The 15,490-nt window shown below is 39.2% G+C and overlaps 2 protein-coding genes across 5 annotated transcripts; one reads left to right on the plus strand and one right to left on the minus strand.

Moving 5' to 3' along the window:
- Nucleotides 1-1,382: 1,382 nt before the first annotated feature.
- On the plus strand, nt 1,383-8,682 carry saxo4 (stabilizer of axonemal microtubules 4). Of its 4 annotated transcripts, XM_079412125.1 has the most exons (12): nt 1,383-1,454; nt 1,790-1,931; nt 2,750-2,867; nt 2,996-3,140; nt 3,254-3,317; nt 3,396-3,475; nt 3,653-3,718; nt 3,850-3,936; nt 4,030-4,110; nt 5,204-5,298; nt 5,549-5,650; nt 5,738-5,882. In XM_079412125.1, exons 2-12 carry the CDS (start codon nt 1,832-1,834, stop codon nt 5,772-5,774), a joined length of 975 nt encoding a protein of 324 aa, XP_079268251.1. In that variant the 5' UTR covers nt 1,383-1,454; nt 1,790-1,831; the 3' UTR covers nt 5,775-5,882. The 4 variants fall into 4 exon arrangements, with proteins under 4 accessions (XP_079268251.1, XP_079268252.1, XP_079268249.1 ...); XM_079412126.1 differs by lacking the exons at nt 5,549-5,650; nt 5,738-5,882 and adding an exon at nt 8,608-8,682 and having other exon boundaries at nt 1,392-1,454; XM_079412123.1 differs by having other exon boundaries at nt 1,392-1,454; nt 5,549-5,882.
- Nucleotides 8,683-10,372: 1,690 nt separating this feature from the next.
- On the minus strand, nt 10,373-13,536 carry lrrc10b (leucine rich repeat containing 10B). The gene has a single exon (XM_079412122.1). It carries the CDS (start codon nt 12,700-12,702, stop codon nt 11,473-11,475), a length of 1,230 nt encoding a protein of 409 aa, XP_079268248.1. The 5' UTR covers nt 12,703-13,536; the 3' UTR covers nt 10,373-11,472.
- Nucleotides 13,537-15,490: the final 1,954 nt, after the last annotated feature.

The following is a 15,490-nucleotide window of genomic DNA, read 5'->3' on the forward strand; positions in this document are numbered from 1 at the left end:
ATTTCGCATTCGCTCTCTGGTAGATAGGAGCCACGACGCCCTGTCAGTGAAGGTGAGACAGAATTAATGTGGGAGACAGGTAGACAGCGAGGACGTGCTGATAGCCGCTGTAATGATGGATTTGACTTTATCTTTCCAGAGCGAAGAGTAATGTTAATGCATGACATGTTATTGCTGTACTCACGGCGGAGGCCATGGTGATTATGCAAATGACTTCAGCTGTGACACGGACAAGGCCACACAGACTGTATAGAGTTGTTAAGTATGTCTGGGATCTGATAATAATATATAAGCGCACTCTCAACACTGTAAATATTTCATAAAGACATATGTGCATCATGGGACATTGAACAAGATGATGATGATGATGTGAAACAAAGGGCGTGAAGTGACAAGACTGCACACACCCGTCGAGTGCTTCATTTGAATAGCACAACAGCGCCACCCCGTGGACACATACATCCACAATCTCCAAGAGCTGTGGGACTGAACTATTTAAAAGTCTCCACATCTGTTAAAGTGACCTCAAAGTGAGGCTGGATAATATCTGATGACGTTCAACATCTCAGGTAAATTCTCAAGAGGAATGAAAAAGATTCAAGAAGTTATGAGAGATGTTGAGTGCAGAAAATGAGTCTTGTTTGTAATCCATTTCAAATCATAATGAAGATGATTACCATTCTTATTAATAGTATTTTGTGAACTAGGCTCCTATCCACAACTTCTTTTTCATACGCATTTTAAAATGCATTTGTTTAGCAATTTAAATGTAGGCTAATTTAACCTATTAAATGTCTATCAATCAATTTGGAATAACTTGGTATATTAACATGGTCATGATAACTGAGCAAGTCTCCCTTAAGAAAATTAACCATGGTTTTAGTACAGATAAAACCAGATACCATGATTACTATAGTTAAACCATGGTAACCACAATTAACCATAGTTTTATTAAAACTGAAGTAACCATTGTTTACTCTAATAACCACTGTTAACATTGTTTGTTACCATTTGTATAACCAAAGTTTACTACAAATACCTAAACTATGGTTATATTATATTATGGTTATAATTTGTGGTTAACATGATTTAATAACCATGTTTCTTGGTTTTATTTGTAGTAAAAACAATGGTTAATTTTCATCAGTCGTCTTCTGAGGTTATTTTCGTCTCGTAGGCCGTGATCAATTCTCCCTTTCTACTTTGTAATGTCTCTTACCTTTAATCTCCACCAGATCAAGTTTGTAGGCGAATATTGTTTAAACTTCTTGTTGAACAGTAGTGTGATCCTGAAAAGCCGTTACCTCACCTTCCCGCGTCTTGTCACACGCGTGTCACGTGACGAGCTCGTGCTGCCATTGTCCTGGTAACGGTTACCTGGTAACAAGCGCGAGGATAAAAGAGCAACTCACGGCGCGCACAGGTGTGCTGTTTACTGCGCGGAGGGGCGACAGGTAACGGACGAACCGTTTATGACTAAAAACTTATTAAGTTATTTAAATCATACAAAAATATCAGTATAAATATTTTGTTGTTTCACGGTTCAAAGACGAGTGCACTTTTAAATGACGCTATTAAGGTAAACAAGTAAATAAATGGCGATGAAATGTTTAGACGGAGATTATGAATGTTTTATCAGCAGTAACGTGGGTTAATGTGGCCCTAGTCAGAGACTGTGTTGGAAAATGTTTATATCAAACTGTAATTCTTCCATTGTGTATGGTACTTGAAATAAAACATCCCATCACGTCAACCATACATTTGTCATTGTGTGTGTGTGTGTGTACAGTTGTTAGGGTTCTGTATTTTGTTAGGTTAGTCACAGTCACAGATGGTTGGACCCATGGGTGCAGTCAAACCTTTGGGGCCAGGGGGGCGTCCGACTAACATCGGCCTCGACCAATACTGCACCTCCTACAGACAGTCTTACAGTGAGTAACCTTATATTCATCAAACTATACTTTGTGTTTTTTATTTATGATTATGGACATTGGCATGATCAGACTGATACTGAAGCCAGAGAATATCAAGTCATAATTTTCCCATTTAAAACAACAGCCTTTTTCTATGCCACAGTTTGAAACATAAACAGCCATCCATCTTTTCTACCACACTTTATAATGTTTTGATTGCTTATTTTACTGGAAACAATCAAAACTCTAGATTGGTGCAAGAATCATTTTTCATTATTATTTTCCCTACTTTTGTCTTGTTTCAGACTTGTAAGTGATTAATGTGGAATGCAGAAAGAGAATTTGTTAAGAATCTTCGTGCAACCTCTTTTAGAAGAAGTTATAAACATCTAATCTGAGCCAAATGAATAATTATTTCAGTGAACATAGCATATTTATGTCATATGGATTACTTTTATGATGAATATATGGTACTTTATTATTTTTAAAAAAGTTTTATGATGTATAATTTATTTGTACTCCACAATCTGGGGTCACTATGAACTATACTATATGGAAAAAGAGCACTGTAAGATTCTTCAAAACGTCTACTTTTGTATTCTACAGAAAAAAAAATTACAGCATACAGCATTTTGAGTGACCTGTGTATATATATATATATATATATATATATATATATATATTTATCATATCAGTCATCAAAATAATTATTGGCCAAAATGTCTGTATTGGTGCATCCTTATTTCAACTGTAGATATCCTGTAAAGATTTATTTGTGTCGTGGAATATACTGTAGGGTGTTGAATCTGTCATGAATTCTGTCCTCTTTTATCCAGGTAAGGAGTTATTCCAGTCATGTCTAGGTCACCATTTTGGGACGGGTTACTCTGCCAACCACCGTCCTGTTCTGTACTACAGCTCCAGCCTGGACCGCTATGATAATCCACAGTTTGGGTAAGACCCAGTGTGTGTGTGTGTGTGTGTGTGTGTGTGTGTTCGAAATCGCACATACTGTACACTCCAAAGCCTTTTTGCACCTCACTTAATCATTGTAGACACATATACTTTTCCTTTTCTCTTAGTCTCTCACTGTTGGACAGTTTTGAGTCTCAAACGAAGCGTCATTACCAGCGTCTGGTTCTGCCCGACGGGACGGAGCCTTTGGCCTGTTCGGGGTCCAGACACAGAGAGAGCGGATATTTGCAGCTCCAAGCTCAGCCAAGACCTGTGAGAGCCAAAGACACACACATAGAAATGTAGCATGTTTCAAGGGCACTGTGCCATGTCACTTCACCCTGGCCTCATTGTGCTTTTATTTTCTCTCTCTCTCTGTCTCTTAGAGAGCAGTGTCCTGTCAGACTGAATATAAAGGCACTTACATTCCTCACCGCCTCAGAATTTTGGGTAAGTGGTGTGGTTTAAAAATAATGGTGAATTGATGTTGCATTCTAGGTGTTTCAGATCAGTGCGTTTGTGTTTTAGTTGGACCCGTAGAAGACAGTGGATACACTAAGGAAGCCAATCTACAGCCGAATACCTTCCTCCCTCAAAATATTAATATGGTGTGTGTGTGTGTGTGTGTGTGTAAACTCCTCATTTTATTCTGTTGGCAAAGTCATTGTCAAGATGTGTTTAACTGCACTGATCCATGCTGTATTCATGATGAGAATCATATAATGAAATCCTTTTTCCGATGTTATGCTGACTCTCTGCTCTGATTGGGTAATGGTGGTTGTCAGGATGACGCTCGCAGGACACAGGAAAGTGTGATGAGGACAGACTTCCTTCCCGGATGTTTCCTACAGGTGGTCTCCCTGTTTCTCTCGTTCTCTGCTATTACTCTGTCCATCAACATTTCGACAATTTTTAAGATGTGCGTCAGCTGGATGAAGTCTGTAGCCTATTTAATGTGTGTGTGTGTGTGTGTGTGTGTTAGGGCAGTGAAGCATTACCAAAACTTGCCTCACGTGCACTTAGAGAAACTGGATTTACAAGAGAAACTCAGAGGCCTCTGACTAGTTCAGTGAGTATCTCTCTCACTAGATAAACTCTGCAATTAAGACTACAACAAGTTCTCTGATCAAGGATCGGGGTTTATTGGATGTTCTGCCCACAGGCCTTTCTGCAGGGTGGCGTTAGTGAAGACAGCGGACCGAAGACTAGAACTGCTGCAGCTAGATGGTCCATTGGGCCAATGGTAAATAAAACCAATATATTTTGGCCTCTATTTGTGTAATGGTGAAAACTGCCCTTTTTTGTTTAGCTATGACTGTTTAATAGAATGTGAATGCATTTTCTTGGACTGAAATATATAGAGGTCAAAATATATTTTTTATTCAAATATATATATATATATATATATATATATATATATATATATATATATATATATATATATATATATATATATATATACACATTTAAAATTTATTTTTAAAAATCTACAAAAAATGTTCCAAAATGTATTGGTAGAAAATATATTTACATAAAAAAATTTGAAATGTATTTTAGCAAATATATTTTTTGTATATTTGTATATAATTTGAAATATATTTAAAATAATATAATGCCGTTAAAAAATTTAAATTCTGTCATCATTTATTCACCCTTAAGCTGTTCCAAACCTTTATGAGTTTCTTTCTTCAGCTAAAAAAAAAAAAAAAAAGATACTTTGAATAATGTTAATAACCAAACAGTTGCCGGTCCCCATTGACTTCCATGGTATGGGAGAAAATACTATGGAGATCAATAGCAACTGTTTGGTTACCAAAATATCTTCAAAATATGTTCTTTTGTGTTCAGCTGAAGAAAGAAATTCATACAGGTTTGGAAAAACATGAGGGTGAGTAAATTTCATTTCAAAATTTTCATTTTTGGTTGCATTATCCCTTACACATTAGTACCTACATGGTATATATTAGTACCTTTTGAAAGAGTTCTGTCCCATTGACAGCTTTTGTGTCTTTTATTCTAATAGTGTAGGTTTGTAATGGCAAGAGTGTGAACCAAATCTGTAAATGACACTGTCAATTAATTTCTCCTACAAGTAAAACACTGAGCAAAATATGCTCTTCTTCCTAGAAAAGCCATTTGGAAGACAGTCTGTTCTGTGCCAGTTCCGATTTAATGTCACAAAAGCACTCAAAGATGACATGGCTCACCTCAACAACACTTTGAACAGTCATCCACTCAAAGGATGATTGGAAATCTGATATATTTTGGTGTGCCGCTGCTGCTTTAAGAGGAATTTCTGGAATAGTGTTGTGTACTAGCTGTTCTGTATTCTACAGGGCTCATCAGGATTCGTCCTGAACGCCCCCAACATCACAAGCCTCTCACATACACCAGCCGACCCGCAACACTTCCTCACACACTACCAAAGCAAGTGAGTCATGTCTGTCTATCTCTGTGTCTGTTCCTGGTGTTTGACTGGCAAAACGGATTGCTCATTTATTTGAACTGACTGTCTGTGCCTTGTAGACATGGCAATCTACTGCATTACATGGTTTCAAACCTGGAGGTTCAGTGTGTTCTGATTGGTTGCTGGGTGAATTAGTGTGTTCTGATTGGTTGCTGGGGGGATGAGTGTATCCTGATTGGTTAAAATTAGGTTTTCGCCCTTATAATTGTTGCAGGTTTTGTGACAAATCGTCAGTGGTGCAGCAGAGATCAAAATGGGTGAGAGGAGGCATACAGAGACACAGAGAAAGCGGGTACAGTGGACGAGACACAGATAGGTACACACATAAACACCTTACGTACTTGTATTCACGTACACCTGAATGCTTGTTAATAACATCCGTTTGTCTCTCTCTTTCACACAGGTTTAATCTTAGTGGATTTAATGTCCTAGATTCATAATAAACCTGAAATATTCATTTAAACATAATACTGTCAAATTTAGCCTGATCATTTCAAAATGATATTGCTTTAATTTATAGGTGCATCATACTTAGGGTTAGTGATTTTAACAGACCCTTAACACTATTAAACTTTAATGCATTAAGATGAGAATAATTAACATCAGCAATAATTTTGAGCAAGTTGTGTAAAAACTAATGAGCAACATAATTATTGATGTAAGACTGAATGCAAGTCCAGGAAGCGCTGCTTAACCGTGGTCAGCAGATTGTGTAGAAGAAATATTCATGCTCATACACAGATTGCAATGCATAAACCAATACAGACACAGATATGCACAAATTATGTACACAAGTTCCTAGCCATGCTGAGCAAGGAGTGGCACCAAATGAAAGCTCAGCTGGCTGGCATATGGTCACAGTTATGGTGCCCGCTTAGGTTGGTGTGTGTAAGCTTCTCTCTCTCATCTCAGGGCCAATGTTCACTCTCCCACACAGGCAGATCGTTCATTATCCTTAATAATCCTTGCAAGAAAGGGAGAATAGGGATTGATTGACTAAAGGAAAACTGGTCTGAAAAAGTGTCTATAAGTGGTTTGATGGCTGCAGAGGTGTTGCTATTTTGCAGTAAATTGAGCAGTTTGAGCTTCAGCAATCAAGCATTAATAATATTATTATTGTTCATACATGATTTGAAAAAACACTAAATATTTGCTGTTTGATTCACCATCTGCACTATATGGACATAAAGGACACATCAGATTTGCATGGTAGAAAATAAATGTAAATCTCATATTTTCGTGACCAAAATATCAGAGAGCCAATAAGCAACCATTTAGAGCTCCCTAGCAATGTACCAGCTACCACATAGCAACACCCTGGCAACATTTTAGCACACACATACACAGTGTCTGAAATCGAATACTGTAGCTACTACATTTAGTTGAAAACTTGCTTAGCAGCCATTAAATAGTATGTTCTATATGGTATGAGTTTGTTGTCACTGTCATGTGAGCTACGGCATCAATTGCATCGCTTCACTGCCATTCACAAATCCTCTATTATGGCCTCGTGGGATAGTAAAGTGTCCATTAGATGTACACTTCAGAATCTCAATGGAGAATTTTCACTTACTATTTTATGAATACTGTGAATTCGGACATACTACTTGGCGCACATACTGTTTTTTGCCTACTATATAGTATGGAAGTAGGCATATTTCGACGCAGCCATATTCAAAAGTAAATCTGAAAATCCAGTTCTCACATTGCGGTTTTCTAGCCTTGCAATTACACTTTTAATGGCTTACAGTGTAAAACCAACCAGCTGGTATATACAACATGCAAGCATACCCTACTTATGGGCAAAATCGTATGCACTGGAACATGATGGCTCCTCCTCTCGTGCTGACACACTGTCACAATGGCTCGGATAACATTTCTAACACCAGATGACTTCTGCTGAGATCTGGCAGTGATAGAAATATTACTGAGAGTGCCTGTAACAATGCTATGAAGTTTCAAGCACCGCAGAGGACGATCCAGTGTTAATTCACGGCTTGCTATGCAGCTGACCTTGGGAGAATGGCGTTAACATAAACTAGCCGTAAGCCGCTAAATGATTAAGCACAGAGACTATGTTCTCCTCTTCGGGCCTGGACTGTGTCAGAGCACTCAACCACTCCGCAGATACTCGATACTTGTAGGGATCCAGGGCTAACGGCTATGCCAAAATCTCTGAGAGGGACTTATTCCTTTAGAGATGGCATACAATGAGCAATCAAATTGAGATAAAAGAGATTTTTAGACATGTTCTGTGCTGTTTTTTACTTGTCTTTTTATTGTTTTATTGTCTGTCAGGCAAATTTGAAGTGTTGTTCCTTTATGTTATGTCATGTCATAGCACAAACGTTGCAGGGTGAGTTCTTCACCAAAGTTTAAAGGGATAATTCACCCAAAAATGAAAATTCTGTGGTTAATTACTAACCCATAATGTCGTTCCAAACCCGTAAGACCTTCGTTCATCTTCGGAACACAAATTAAGTTATTTTTGATGAAATCCGAGAGCTCTCTGAGCCTGCACAGACAACGCAACTCAAATGTTCCCAGACCCAGAACTGTATTAAGGACATCGGTAAAATTGTCCATGGGACATCATTGGTTCATCCGCAATTTTAAGAAGCTATGAGAATACTTTTTGTGCGCAAAGAAAACAAAAATCACAATACAAAAATTATTTTCCTCCAAATCACTTCTTCCGCCATTGCGGGAAGTCGTGGCCTAATGGTTAGAGAGTCGGACTCGTAATCCAAAGGTTGCGGGTTTGAGTCTCGGGCCGGCAGGGATTGTAGGTGGGGGGAGTGAATGTCCAGTGCTCTCTCCACCCTCAATACCACGACTGAGGTGCCCTTGAGCAAGGCACTGAACCCCCAACTGCTCCCCGGGCGCCGCAGCATAAATGGCTGCCCACTGCTCCGGGTGTGTGTTCACGGTGTGTGTGTGTTCACTGCTGTGTGTGTGTGCATGTTGGATGGGTTAAATGCAGAGCACGAATTCTGAGTATGGGTCACTATACTTGGCAGTATGTCACTTCACTTATCGAGAGTACCTCTGCTCGTAAACAATGCATGTGCCTGGTGCTTTCAGTTTTGGGTGAACTATTTGTTTGAATCTCTTGAAGCAATTGTAATAGTGATGTTTGTTTTAGTAAACATCATAAATAGTAAGTTTTAATGAAAGGGAGAGTCTGTTTACCTCAAAATAGCAACATTTCAGCAATCATCAAACCACTTTTTTGATCAATTGTTCAACTTTTTTGATCAATGTCTTCCACAGCTGAAAGAAATCGCAGATCTACCTGCCAGAGTCAACACAACCCATCCCACCAAAGGCAAATGTGCACGGCTCAGGTGTCTTTGAAACAGCCAAGTTTCACTATGCAAAGCATTACTTTATTCTCATCTGCCAACCGTAAGTTCTTTTGCCTTTCTCAGAGTATGCACTTCATCTGAGATGTCTCAGAAACATACTGTAAGTATTTGGCTGTTTGCAGATGTGAATGACAAATCTATTTGCGAATTGAAAAATGGCATTTTCAAAGACACCTGATCCGTGCACATTTCCATATGTGTGATGGGTCGTGTTGATTCTGGCATGGAGATCTGGGCGGAGACACTTTTCTCCACTTTCTGTCAAAGGTTGTGCCAAAACACTTGTTTCAGGTTCTTTGCAGCAGTAATGACAGACCCATAGCGTTACATAAATATTTTAACAGATGGGTTTTGACACTCTTTCGGGGAGAGATGAGAAAGTGACAGGAGATGGAGAGAGAGTTTAAACAGCACAATGATGGATGAAGGAAGAAAAGGGAAAGGAGGAGGAAAGGGCAATGAAAACACTTCTTGAGTAGAATGAGAGATTTGGCAGATGTGACTGGAATAGAAAAATAGGTAAATATAAGACTGATATCGGAGGGAAAGAATGAACAAATGAGAAACATGCAAATTGGAGGGCAGTGGTTTCTCCAGATGACCTCTACAATTCAAAACAATTATTTCATTCTTGAACTTATGCATTTGGGAACAACGAGTTTTGAGAAATAATATGACTTTCTTCCGTAGAACACAAAAGATGAATTTTTAAGATTTTTTTTCTTAAGAATATGAAACAAGAACTGTATTCATCAAGGTATAAAAATACAAAAAGCACCTTAATTATCAGAAGAGTGGTCCATGTGAATGTTATATTGCAATTATGAAGCCATACTGTACAAGAGCTTTTTGTGATGAACTTAGCAAAATCATTATTCACTGAAAATCTTTTCCTAGATTTCCCATCATAATCAATTAAGCCGTCTACACTTCTTACACTTCTCTAGTTCGCTTTGCATTGTGTCACATGGCTCGCCTGCAGTGTTAATTGGGTGTTAAACACTATTCATTTTTATACCGTCACCCAACCCACAAACCTGCTGGATCCATTACAGTCTTTGTTCTGGGACCTCATAATTTACACATTAAGCGCTGCTCTCTCTTTCTCCCAAAACATCACTGACTAAGTACCCGGGCCTTTTATGGATTGCACCCATTCAGTCCCTGATGTTTCTCTTCTGTCTGCAGCACGCCTCCTCTCTGACTTTAGCACACCGAGCCCTTTATGCTTAAGATGAGAGAGTATGTTTACTTCTATTAGTGCTAACTTGGCTAGCTCTTCCCATCTGTCTCAGATCACGTCAACGTTGTTTAACAGCCAGACAGCTAGGATTCTTAGTGGAAACTCACTTAATTCAGAACTTAATTTGCCTGAAACATGAGTATTTCTAGATTTTTCCTGGTCAGGGCTTGGATTTGGAAATATATTTTGAATACTGTCAAAATTCTTGAAAGTTTTTCTGGTGACATTGTGAATATCACTGGTATTTATTCATTTTGATAATTTTTTGTGAATCAGTTTTAGTAAATCAATTAAAAATGTAAACTGCTGGCTTGTTATAGGCTGAAAAATATGGACGTAATTTTTCTAGCTATGTTATCTAGTCGTAGTGGTATTAGATCTGCTCTGAGTCCGACAAGACATGAACCATTGAAACATGTTTGGCAAACTCATTGGTTATTTAATAAGAGAATATTTGGTTTCACCAACACACATTGCTGCAATTGCAGCATCAAGTTTCTTATAAACAGTACACTCATGTCAGAGTTCCAGACACACTTACACAAACTCACAAACAAAAATGCCTGAGCCCTGCTCTTTATTAGAAATACACAGCACACAGTAATGTAGTTTTGACGTATGAAAAAGTTGTGCAGTTTCACAGGTCTTCACAGTTGTTTTTCTTTTTTTCTTTTTTTTTACAAATGACAAATCTTAAAATCATTAAACCCTGTAAGTATTGAAGTGAGTCCTGTGTTTGAGGATTGCAGTAATGGCTGGCCAACAATAAATCCCTTCTAACAATAGCAACACTCACTTATGCTTGTGTGAAAAACTTTGCATATTTGTAAAAGTTAATTCATAGGGTTTTTGAGCGATGCTATTTTATAACTTAAGCTGTATTTTAAAAATTGTTACTAATTTTTATGTTTCTTGTGCCATCATTTACTCACCCTTAAGTAATTCTAAACCTGTATTTCTTTATACAGAGTGTAAATTAAAATATTTTTTAAAATGTTAGTGTATTTTGTCTATATAATGAAAATCAATGGGGACCAATGTAGTTCTGGACCCCATTGATTTTTATTGTATGGGGAAAAACAGTTTCACACAATATTGAACAACATGAGAATGAGCAAATGATATCAGATTTTTAATTTTTGAGTACAGCATTTTTTTATTTAAACTGGACCTTTCATTCAACTTTTCAACCAATCAGACATAATTTAATGTTAATGTTACCAGATGCTTTTTATTAGAGCGACTTGCAGTCGCTTTCATAGCCCCATAAAGTCTCCTGGGGTTACTTAAGTGCCATTTTCTGGGCTCCAATAACTCACTTTTACTATCCAGTTCACCCTTGGGATTGAACCTGCAACCCTTGCAGTAACACCTCAGATGCTTAAAGCAGAAGTGCGTAGTGTCTGTATCAAAGAATTGCAAAAATAATGACTGCTGGCTGCTAAAACAAACTGCAATTCTGTTTGCAGAAATTGCACACTTAAGATATAATAAGTAGACTAACAGGTGCAAGTATCAAGGTTGTTCTTACTCCTCCGCTTCATATTCATAGTCCATTTCTGCTCTCTCATACTCTAACTCCGCCCCCTCGTAACCTTCATACACCTCCCCCTCACAGATTAGCTCCTCCCTTTCATACTCCAGACCGTCGTCGTCATAACCAAGCTCCGCCTTCTCAAATGCCACACCTTGTCTCTCAGACTCTGCCCCTTCATCATTATTTTGTGGTCCGTTCTCATCCCCAGTTGGGATTGTTGATGGAACCGACTCATTTGTGGCTTTCTCCTTAGCAGCTGCCAGGTTAAGGGTGGAGTTCATCCGGAGTTTCTTGAGTATTCCGTAAATGACCGGATTAGCTGCCGCAGCCGCCGCCTCCTCTGCTTCCTTCTCTGCTCGTTCTTTTGCCTCTCTCCTTCTCTCTCTAGCCTGTAACACCTCCTCAGCCCCCTCCCCGACGATAAGCACCTCCTCCCCTACACGCGGTGGCTCCTTCACAGGGTTGTGGTCGTAGGAGAAGAGCCGCAGCCCGGGAAGGTGATGCAAGTTTGGGAACTCTGATATCCGATTGCGGTCCATGTCCAGAATCTCCAGCTGCTCCATCTTAAGAAGGACTCGCGGAAACTCCTGAAAGCGGTTACCGTACAGCCAGAGTCCTTTCAGGGACTCCATGCACCATAGGTCCGAGGGAAGGGTGCGTAGACGGTTGTCCCCGATCTGCAGTGAGCGCAAATTGGGAAGGTCGTACAACTGCTTGGGGAATCGCTGGAAGTAGTTGCTCTCCACCCAGAGGCAACGTAAGTTCTGCAGGTTTCTCACTTCCGGTGGAAGGCTCATCAGCCGGTTGCTTCCCAGGTAAAGACACGTGAGATTAGTCAACTGGCACACCGAGAGAGGAACGTCATCAAGCTTATTGAAGTCGAGCGCCAGGGTACGTAAACCCTGCAGCCGCTTGATACCCTTAGGAACGTCACGGAGACGGTTTCCACAGACGTAGAGCTTCTCCAGGTACTCCAGATCCAGGACTTGACGAGGAAGGCGACGAAACTTGTAGTAGCTCAGATCCAACACCGGATCTCCTCTCGCCAAGAGCTCGTCGACTCCGAGCGGCAGCTCCTCGTCCTCCACAACCTCTGCTTCTTCTTCTTTCTCAGCCGCTTCCTCCTCCTCCTCCTCGCCTTCATCTCCCTTCTCTTTAACCTTCTTCTCCTTTTCCTCTCCTCCTTCATCCTGGGCCTCTTTTCGGGACGAGTTGCCCATACCCTCGGCCGGCTGGCCCGGCGCTTGTCTGTGTGTGTCGTGAGAGTGTGTTTCAGGACGGGGTAAGAGGGTGAGGCGGTCTGTGGGGCTGGCCCCCCCTCCCCGTGTCAGTTTCACTCAGTAGGATTGACCCGGCAGTGACAGAGCCAGCACAGCGACACATGGTGCTCTGACTACAGGCGGCTTCCCCTCAGTCCGAGTACAACGAGGTCTAACGTCAGCAAACACGGCAGTGATACCAGCAAGGAGCCATATTCTGAGTGTGTGTGTGGATTGAGTCAATTAAAAATACTCTTTATTAAACTATATGCTATAGAACAGATTATAATAATAATAGTAATAGTAGTTGTAAAAATAAGTATAACTGTAACAGGAAGAAAGCTTAAGTTTGTCTCTGTAATGTAAACTCAGTGTCAAAGTAGCTGCCAATTTTTGCATATTAATTACGTACCGTTTTCATAGCTAATTAGTTATTTATTTAAGTGTTTTAAAGTAAATCGTTTGTTAAAAGCATTAATTGACTCACATTATTGGCACAAAGCTAAGCGTTTCAGTCTGTTTGTGTGAACCCTGGTGCTGAGCGTCTCTCTGCCGACACACACAGCTCTTGTGCGGATGCCCGGTCTGTGGATCCCGGTCTCGCTTTGACCTGGCCGGCGGCAATGTGAACCGAACTGATGAGAGCAAACTGTAACTCCGCTTTGCGTGGTCCTAAATCGGACAAAATCCTCTGAGACGTCGGTTTAAAGTTTCCAGAAGCGCTCGACTCAATGTCTGTTTCTTTCCAATGTTGTGCGTTCAGTGCTGTCTCGCGTTTCTCTCTCTGTCTCTCTCTCTCTCTCTCTCTCTCTCTCTCTTTCTGTGGAGTGTGGAGTGTGCGTAAAGCGTTGCCATGGACCGTCTCTCTCCCCTAGCAACCGAAACAGGGACATGAGAGTACACACGATTGTCACGTGTTTCGAGGAGAGCGATAGAGACGCGGTCAAATTCCTCTATTCCAAGTTCACGTTATGCAACGGGGAAACGTATTTGTTAAACAATATTATTATTAAATAAGTTGTATGAAATATTTATTATATTTATTAATATTAAACATATGCTGTTTAAAAAGTTATAATGCATAAAGGTTTTAAATAACTAATATTTAATAGCTTAAAATACATAATTGTTGTAGCCTATTTATTTGCATGTATATTCTATTGTTTAACATGTAAACAAAATATATTTTTTAAAATAATAATAAAAGCATACATTTCATGCTTTATATAAAGGAGATATACTATAATGAATTATGAAAAGTACAACAAATAAAGAAAAGCTTTCATGAAGACAAAGAAAAGTGCAATAAATAAACTAAAATCCGAAGTAAAGTTGTGTTAGCAAATCAACTGCAACCCAACTTTCTGTGCTTTTCAGAATGTGCATAACTGCATAATACCTACACAAAATAAATAAACAAATGCACAGCATTTTAAAGGACAGACAGATGAAGGCTAAACAAACTGTTTATTTTAGTGAGATGATTCTCTCTCAGCTGATCTGCTATGAGTGGTCGTGACGTATTGTCACGACGACTCATGAATGGACCGGCTTCCAAGTCAAGCATGGCCTGTTCTGAACTGAATATACTATACTATGAACTATTGATCTGCAAAGCATTATATAATGTTTGTTATTGGATTACTGATGAAGTTATAATGAAGTCAGAATACATTTCGGTCATATGAGAGTCTCCATATTATGATTTGTGGTGTTGCACATACTGATAAGTGTCTAAATCACTTATAGGCCCTATATAGGTGTTTTTCTTCTGAAGTGTAGATGTAATGCATCAAAGTTCAGCCTTCATGTTCCAGGGTGTCAGAGCAGCACAAACCCCCCTAGTGGCCAGTTCACTTCATAGACCTCTGAACCTGATGCTGAGTGAGCAAGTGCTGTCATTGGGGTCAGAAATCAGTCCACACCTTTAAGATTTTTATTCATTAGCCTATGAGATGGTATTTCTCATTTGAAATCTTCATATACATTTTCAAACTAACGCACAACCATATTTTCAAGTCTTGATGTCCATTATTTAACGGTGGCAATTGGTAAGGTTGATTTCCATAAAGTTTATTCACGTTATAATCATGTTTTAGGCATCATACATAAAGTTTTGGACAACGGTGATCTCCACGTACACCCATTGGAGCTCAAAAGTAAGAGTTCCTGATCAATCCAGTGAAGTTGTGTGTTTTTTCCCCAGACATAAACCAGTTAAAACGTTTGACTCGATATTAAAACGCCACTTTTGTGGTGTTTGAAGTGGATAAACACTTCCTTAAAGTGAACAATTGAACTAAATATCTTTCATCTTCCGTCTGCCTGCATGGTTTTATGAATTTATGAAGGTCAGGGCTGTAGCAGCCAATTACAACTCTATTTACGATGGATGCATTTAGAACGAATAAGCAATGTCCAAATCACTCCTCAATTGATTAGATTTACTAAACTAATTACAATTCACGAGCCAAGCTGATAAGTTTATAATTCGTCCCAGCTTTGACATCCCTGATGGAGGACACACGTTTTGCAGTGCTTTTGAAAGACTTCAGAACAGCATGACATTTATGTATTGCTTACAAACAGGTTTATTGAATAAAGGGGAAAATAATTATATTTCTATTTAAATGTACAGATGTAGTCCTACCCAGATATACATAAGCTACATTTAATTATTTTACAGGTAGCCTGTAGAGAGATTTTTTATTTTTCATTCTTAAGTTTAGCTGAAAATTTTACGTCTGCT

The sequence above is a fragment of the Barbus barbus genome (genome assembly GCF_936440315.1).
Source record: "Barbus barbus genome assembly, chromosome: 48".
NCBI lineage: Eukaryota > Metazoa > Chordata > Actinopteri > Cypriniformes > Cyprinidae > Barbus > Barbus barbus.

What these genes read in the sequence shown, in the direction of transcription:
- saxo4 (XM_079412123.1), top strand. Translation starts at nt 1,832, where the DNA reads ATGGTTGGACCCATGGGTGCAGTCAAACCTTTGGGGCCAGGGGGGCGT. An exon ending in AGAGGCCTCTGACTAGTTCA is followed by an intron (nt 3,937 to 4,029) that starts GTGAGTATCTCT and finishes TTCTGCCCACAG; the next exon opens with GCCTTTCTGCAGGGTGGCGT. An exon ending in GATGGTCCATTGGGCCAATG is followed by an intron (nt 4,111 to 5,203) that starts GTAAATAAAACC and finishes TGTATTCTACAG; the next exon opens with GGCTCATCAGGATTCGTCCT.
- lrrc10b (XM_079412122.1), bottom strand. Translation starts at nt 12,702, where the DNA reads ATGGGCAACTCGTCCCGAAAAGAGGCCCAGGATGAAGGAGGAGAGGAA.